Raw genomic sequence first — 8387 nt, forward strand, 5'->3', positions numbered from 1 at the left:
TGGTACCTGAACAGCAAACTGTCCAAGAAAACATTTGCATTTTCCATCACTGCGGGCACAGTACAAAGGGCTAAACAAAATGCTAGGTAATACAGGTGTAAGACGAAATACAGTTTAAAAGTAAGCTATAATGAAGGTTACCGTTTCAGCTATCATCATAAATGCCACCCCTACTCCCACTCATCACAGCTATTTTTATTTGGTTTTCATCATGTGAGAAAAATCCCTATGGACATTTGAATTTTGGTAGAATTGTTAGTATAACTCTTAGCACAACAAAGATTTTTATAGCATAGCTTATAGTACAGCCAAATCCAGTAAACAAGGCCTTGTAGTGCAAGGAGTTGTACAAAATCTTCTCCAAATGGTTCAGTGTCTGGCTTGCTGAAAACATGAAAACTGTCAAGCTTGGATTTGGAGACTGCTATGAAGCCAAGGATTTGGAGAACACAGAGAACTTTTACAGGATTGGGCCATTTATTTAAGAAACACAAGAATGGTTTATCAGAGCTTCAAAGGAATGATTTAAAAGCATTAGAGAGTTGCAGGCTTCCACACTCTACTGGCACCCTTTTCCCTGCAAGACATTACCGTGTACATATTAATAGATGAAACTACTGTTCTTGTCAAGACTGAAATGAAGGTTGCAAACATTTTAAGGGGATGCATGCCATAGTAACACTAGAGAACTTGAAGTGCATTTGTCTCAATATTGCACATCTATGGCACAATATATATATTTATGCCTATAATAAACACTAATTGGAAATCAAAGCCATTATACACCAGCAACAGGGCAAATGGATGTTACCAGGTGGTTCATTTTTCCATTTCCTGACCTTTGTGTGTTTCCAGTTTAGCTGTACTGCTGTATTAATGTATCCTCTTACATTTAACTTTGCTTCAGTGATGTGCAAATCATTGGATGAATTGGAAACAAAATGAACGAGTTCACCTCAAGGTCAACCTGGCAAGGTTTGGTGCGGGTGGGTGGCATTGATTCCCGATAAAGGCCTATTAGTCATAAGGCAGCAAAAGCTGGGAGCACAGTAAACCAAGGTACTCTTCGCATCTACAAAGAAAATATACAATTAAGAGCAGTTCACCTAACAATCTCCTGGGCAGAAGGAGATGGAGGATGGAATATGTGGCAATGATTGGAAGGAAATTCTTAGAGTTCAGAAAAAGGAAAAAATTAGCAATGCTTTCTATCTTCACTTTCTGGAAGTAAAAAAGAGTGCCGTCCACTGACCCCAAGAGAGCATGCTGAAAATATACACATCACATTTCCAATTAAATGACTCCAATAATGAAAACTTTTACTCCTGTAAACATATAAACCAAACAAGTGTCTGAAAAAAATTACATTTTACCAGTTTTAGATGAGATCACTCCAAGCTTCTACACTGTAGACTACTTAAGCCTAACTAAGGACAATTAACAATCTTATATTCAACACATTTGTATTGACACAGTTTCTGCAACAGAATGCAGCTATGGACAAAATTAATTTCTTAATTTATCTTAAAACAGTAGCAGAAAAACAGTCTTGTCTCAGCAATTTGGCACAGCAAGGGATGAGAAATCAGACTTACCTGTAAGGGAAAATGGGATCTGAAAACATTGTCAATATTTTAAAAGATATATTCAGGTATAAAAAACAGGTAAACATGCAGTATGGCCTGAATATAAAATCTCAAAAAGATAACTATAAGGAAATAATGAAAGGGTCAATATGGTAACATTTTAAACCAAGACAGTGCTGCCCAGCTTCAATCCATGCTTTCCACGCCCCAAGATTAAAGAACTAACCTTAGGATCTTCTTACACACTACTATCAAACACTCCGAAGTCCACAACACTTGCCTTTGCTGATGCTTTCCAGTGCGTATAACAGGAAATCCGTATTTTTTCCTTGGCTGGTTTTAAACATCAGAAGCCTGCAGAGAAGTGCTGCTGCAGTGCCAGGCAGAGGGAGGACACTGACCATCTCTCAAGAGGTGTAAGATGAAGCACCCATTGGCAGGATGGCACACGCTTCTTGACAAGCATTCTCGTGTCCATAATGGCCAGTGTGGACCACACCAGCTTCACATAGTCCTAGTGACTGCGGTGCCAAAGACTATCTACACTCCTCGTCTTGTCAAACCCAAGGACAATATTCATGAACAGCAATCATTACAAGAACAAAATCAATCATTCTGCACCAGGCAGTGGTACTGGTTTAATCCACTATTTAAAACAGAGAAGCATCACTCTCAGCAGAGAGTTCTCCCAAAAAGCCTGTGTGCCCCACACCAATCTATTTAAGAATCATCACTGCATTCATCAGGGCCACTCCACAGCTGGACTCTGCTGGTCTCTCAGGAATGTGACTTACTACAAAGGGGTTTTAGGAGGGAGGAAGTAAGAACAGGGCAACACTTCTCTGCAGGCTAAACCCAGTGTTGCTGTTCTGGGAAGAGATCAACCGATGCTCCTACTGACTGTATTGGATGCCCTGTATCAGGTTCTGCACAGCAAACAATAATAGACGTCTCTTACCTGATGGATTTTTATAACCAGTGACTTCAGTTCTCCAAGTGCTCTGCCCGTGCAAAAGATCAATGTCTTTAATAGCATTACCAGGGGCCCAGATCCATCCAGCTCAAGCTTTGAGTACTTGAGTCACCTAATTTAAAAATGAAGGTTCCCAAGAGTCCCTGTGTTCTTAGAGGGAAGAGAAAGGCTCCTCCTGAAAAAGACTGAGACCCAGGTAAGGCTTTCCCAGAGAGGATTCAGTTCCACCTTTTTCAACACCTTTTTAAGGGGTCGATGACAGTTGGGATCCTGGGTTAGGCATGTTAGGGTAGATAGGAAAGAGCCAGTCCTGAGTATGAACCTCTCAAGCTGTAAGATTTTATATTATATAAAGTAACTGTGCAAATGTGTATTCTAAGTACATTCAAGCATGTGAAACAGAGATATAAGGCACATAAAAAAAAGGTACTAAAATACTACCTGATTACTTAAAAACAGTTTGATTTTCTAGGCAGCTATAAAATTGCAAACTAGAAGGTACACCCAGAGAAAGTCAAAGCAGAGAAAATAAAATATCCCGTATACTGTATACACTTTATGTACAGATATTTTCAAAAGTGTAATACCAGTAAAAATAGCAGAGGTTTACAGAAAAATCTGCAAAAACACCTTGCAAAATTTAAGAGACTTCTCAACATGATGTAAATATGATTTGCAGAAAGATATCCAGTAATGTGCAGCGTTTCCCAGAACTGTCAGGTACAGTCATTTCTCTGCTTAGAAGCAGTCCCATATTTCCCATGTCTCTTCCCTAGAGTCCAAAGACTCATCTGAAAACTTTTTGCAGGAAAAAAAAAAAAAAATCTTAATTTCTTATGATATGTGAGGATTATTTAAAAAAACATAATTCTCTACCATTAGGAACATATTACACCTTCCACCACAACAACTGTTTTGCTAAAAAACAATGTTCGTAGTGTATACTGCTACCAGATAGAACAAAAGAGTTGTTTAATGTATTACGCAGGTATCAGGCATAGCTTGTTATGTATAAAATACACACACAAAAAGGCAACAGAATGCAAGCAATCACAGATACCAAAAGTTAAGCTTTTACTATTAACCTCCCTCCAGACATGAGTTTGAATCACTGCAAATGAAAGGTTCGTGTGCAAATGTACCAGAGGATTTTCACCTGCAGAGCTCGGGCCCACCCCTGCAGCACTCCCACCACCCACGCTTCCCTCTCTGCCTGGACGCTCTTGTGTGCAGCACAGACGGATCCATATACACACACCACAAGACATTCACCGTTGCTGCGACCTGTAAAACTCCTATTGACACCATGAGCACCGTTCCCTGTAAGGGCTGTGTGTGGTTTCCCTCTTGCCTTCCTCTGTTCCAGGCTGTCAGCAAGGTCCCTGTTCCTCTGTGCCACATTCCTCACACCATGGCCTAGGTGACTGTGCACCTTCCTCTCCTCCTCATCCCTTTTTATTCTCAGGGCATATCTCCTCCTCGCTCGTCAATATGACCATTCTCCCCTCACTTGTAGGAAGGGATAGGGCACAAGGCATCACTTACCGTAGCAGCCAAAGGACAGGCAGTGGATTAACATGCGAAGACAATAAACACAAAACCCAAGAGGGATGGAAATAGGCTCTTTTCAGTCATGGTTGCTTCCAGCTGCCCACAGTGGCTGACCCCCACTCCACAGAAGAGAACATTTTAAATCTCCTGCTTCATTCAATGCCCCTGCACCCTGTTGTGCTTCTTACCCCACCTGTATTTCACTAAAAGTGATCTCAAGTGTCAGTACCTTAACTTCCTCCGGCAGGGAGGCAGGCAGGTATTAGCAGGCTGTCAAGTATTAATGCCTACATCAACCACTCCTTTGATCAATTACACAAACAACAACAAGCCATTGCAATAACCCAGTCTCTCAACAAGACACCAGCTTTAGTGCATGCCCGCAGCTCCATTTTCTACCTTTCAACAAGGCCTAGAATATTACCTGACATTTTGAAACCAATTGGCTACAAAACTCCTGTTATTATCATATTACCTCCAGACAACTACAGAAATGCCATGCAGCTGAGTGTGCTTGATCCTGCTTCTGAGGAAATTAAAGGCAAAACTCCCCCTGACTTCAATGTGCAACAAAGTGACTTTGTAAAACAAAGGAAAACCCATATAGATGTCAACAGCTACAGTCAACGAGGGCTCATCCAGACCTGGAAAACCAAATGTTCATATTTTAACTAAAACACTTCAAGCATCATCATCCATGCTACCACTTATTCTGTCGGAAAACACATCAAAAGTGTAGGCCAGCAAGTTGCGTTCTAGGACAGGGATCACAGTAATTACTTTTAGAATGAGATCTCAACACCTAGTAACAAATATGTCATTTGATGAGTTACAATTAATTTAAAATATAGTAATATTTTTAGACCATGATATCTGAATTTTTTTTCCTACGCCATTATAATAACAGAATCCAACACATTTTTCTATTTTTCAAAAGAAAATAAACACCTCATTGATTTAAACTGGAACCTCAGGAACTGAAGCATATTAATCATTACTGCATGGATTTTGCCTGATGTCAGTGGAGGGCAGAATGAAAACTGCTTGCAAGTATTAAGAGTTCAACTGCCACATTTAAGCATGCTTGCTCTCAGATCGATTTATGTCTGCATACTCCTGGGGAGATATGACAACAACCCTGTATTTTTTGTAGCTAAATTTTTAAACTGTAAATATCTAAAGTTCATTATCTGTTTTTGTTGTTGTTGTTGCTTGTGTTTCTTTGGTTTTGGTGTTTAGTTTTGTTTTAAAGAAAAATCTATTATAACAAAGCTTTTGAGGATCAAGAGTTCTTATTTTGCACTGAAAAACAGCAAAATAAAATTGACGTACACATAGTAATGCTTCAGATCCAATATTTTATTCTTTAAAATAATCACAATGCTGTTAAAACTTAATATTACTGATAGAATCTACAAGGTATAGTTTCCGAGGCAGGTAAAACTAGCCTCAGATACTGATCTCCAAGTCAGAGTGCTAATTACTCTTTCATCTTTATTAAAAGTTGTTTATGTTTTGATTGTATAAATAATAATAAATCGTTACTATAATTGTATTCATGAGAAAGCAAAGAAACTGGGCAAACTATCCCAAGAGGAAATGAATAATTCTGGTATTACAGTCTCCAGTCGAGGAGCAAGATTCAGATTTTACAGAGAGAACATGCAGCAGTTTTATCTAGGGCACAAAAATAATCCTACATGAGAAAACAGAAGCTGCGTTCAGGGACTCTGTTTTCCTCTGGATCATGGTAAGAAAACTCCGAACTACATGTCAAAGGCTTTCTGGGGAACTGCTAGCCAAGGTTAGATAAAAGGTAGCCCAGTATTTTCCCCCCTAGAGAACAAGCATGGGCACAAAGCAGGTTTTCAAAGCTGAAACCGCACAGAACAACTCGAGGAGAACTTGATCAAGCAGATGAAGAGCAAACTGGTGCAGGCTCCTCCAACCAAATATAAATGCATAAGAGAGATAAGCCCTGCTGACTACCATCACCAAGAGAAACTGGACCTGCACACAGAGACAGGCAAGTCCCATTGTGACAGTATGATTCCTGAGCTTCGTCCATACTTATTTCACTGGTAGTACACCTCTAATAAAACAATTAGATATCACTGTGTTTCATCACACAATTGCATGTAGGTTTGCTCATGTTACTCAGTGAGGTCCTAATTTACTTTTTTCTCTGTTGATACAGTTCAAAAGGATTTGTGGTCCTGTGTTCAAAAGGTCTCACAAGTGTTTTCAAAGAGGAAGAACATCTGCAAAGGTGACCAGAACAATTACATTTCACTCACCTGCAGACAACAGCACAAGAATGGTTATAAATGAAGCTTCAAGCCATAGTTTCATTTAATATTAATGAGGACCATTAGTTAAACTTAACCCAATGCTTTTTTGCTGCCATTTAATCCTCATAGAAATAATTACAGCTTTTGACACTGCACCTAAAGTAAGGCCCAAAGGAGAAATTTTTTAACCTATTTTTCTGATAACAAGCCCTCTGTCAAGGAAATGTCCTAAATCCATCAAGGATTAGGTTCTAGGGCATTGCAATGAAACTCCACAGTTTAATTAGGATTTCTAGAAGCTTGCACAAGTAAGCAAGTCAGAAAAGTTCCGTTCTGCAGGCGTTAAAGCTCAGTTCCAGAAGAAAGACCAAGAAGCAAGGCTGCAGCCATGCGAGATGCCATGCCCTGCTTGGACGTCTTGGCATGGGACTTGGTTCTCTTCTCCTAAGGACAATGAGAACGACCTACTGTCCAATTCCGTGCACAAATCAATAAAGCACGCTTTGGTCCACGGATGCCACTTTTCAACTGGTGGTATCACTTGCTGCGTAAAATGCTTTCCAACTTAACCTTAAGGTAGTGAAACTGAATGTCAGTGAGGTTAAAGCTTGACTTTTGAACAGGTATTTCCATTAGCAGCTCTCAAGTACTGCAAGAATTCATTTGTGTGTAAGACCTGCAAACAGAAAAGACACTAATTTGACAAATTTATCACTTGTAACACATTAGCTTAATGGCCACATAGTAGTGTTTCTGGTACTTTTCCTCTCAATACTAGTGATAAATTAACTTGATTGCTGTATTTTTCTAACCTTTAACCAGAAGCCGATTGTTTGTGTTAAAGATATTCAGGTCTGATTCCAAAAGCATTCCTGGAAACAAAAACAAACAGCCCTGTTAGCAGTGGAATTAATGAAGCTCTTTTCCTGCAGAGCTCTCTCTTTCATCACCACCAATTCTCTGCTAAAATCCCAGCTTTTTCCTGTCCATTCCTCTACGAAAAAAAACACTTAAAGCAAAGGCACAAACAATCCCAGCAACTGTCCCGGCTGCTGAACCTGCTCTGCCTGCCTCTCCCACAGCCCCAACCTGGGTCTCCCTCCTCTCCCCAGCCCATGACATCTGGGCTTAATCATCTCACTTGAAATCAGCCAACAGCTTCAAAAGTTACTAGATAAAGGAGTGACGGACAGACAGAAAGTGCAATCAGAGAAGCCTGATCAGCCCAGGAAGATAGGCTGTAAAAAAAATTTATACATAGCCTCACCAATTTAATTGATTACTCAGATGAGGGAATTTCAGCCTGTGTACAGGTCTGAAAAAATAGGTATTTCAAAAGCCATTACAAAATGTAACAGAAATCTAATCAAAGCAACTTCAGTGGGAACAGACCCTGATATAACATATAACACCACGCTATTTCCTTACCAGCTCTGTTTTTCCTGATTAGTATCTTGCCCTAGAACAGGGGTGTCCAACTCATTTACACCAGGGGCCACATCATCCTCACAGTTGCCTTCGAAGGGCCGAATGTAATTTTAGGACTGGATAAATGTAAGAGTAGTTGCATTTATTCAGCCCTAAAATTACCTTCAGCCCTTCGAAGGCAACTGCGAGTCTGATGTGGCCCCGGGTGAAAATGAGTTTGACACGCCCACCCTGCAGAGTCCAGTGTGTTCTCATCCTGGTAGAAAATTTTAGTTAAAAATGAAACAAAACACTTTTATATTTTCTGTAAGGATTTTGTGACAGATTTCTAGCTTGGTTAGTAAATCTGGGTTATTTGTTTTCTCCTGTGTTAAAGGAGGCATCAAGTGTGTAATTTTTATTCAAGAAGCAAAGGAATTCATAGCAGTAAAAACTCAGTATCATGAAGAATGGATTAATTTAAATTGCAAAGTACAAAAAAAATTTCTCATTTATATTTTTCATTTTTAGATTCCCAATGCAATTAAAGTCTATATTCACAGAAGAGTCAGAGATAAC

The 8387-nt window shown here is 39.6% G+C and overlaps 1 protein-coding gene across 1 annotated transcript in view; it reads right to left on the bottom strand.

The window, feature by feature from the left end:
• HECW1 (HECT, C2 and WW domain containing E3 ubiquitin protein ligase 1) overlaps nucleotides 1-8084 on the bottom strand; it is a gene marked incomplete at its 5' end in the record, with an annotated part of 197544 nt that extends 189460 nt beyond the window's left edge. The window contains one exon of the mRNA XM_082044587.1: nucleotides 7992-8084. Coding sequence (XP_081900713.1) covers nucleotides 7992-8084 — 93 coding nt within the window. The remainder of the gene's footprint in view (nucleotides 1-7991) is intronic.
• Nucleotides 8085-8387: the final 303 nt, after the last annotated feature.

The sequence above is a fragment of the Streptopelia decaocto genome (assembly GCF_964273445.1).
Source record: "Streptopelia decaocto genome assembly, chromosome: 2".
NCBI classification, from domain to species: Eukaryota; Metazoa; Chordata; class Aves; order Columbiformes; family Columbidae; genus Streptopelia; species Streptopelia decaocto.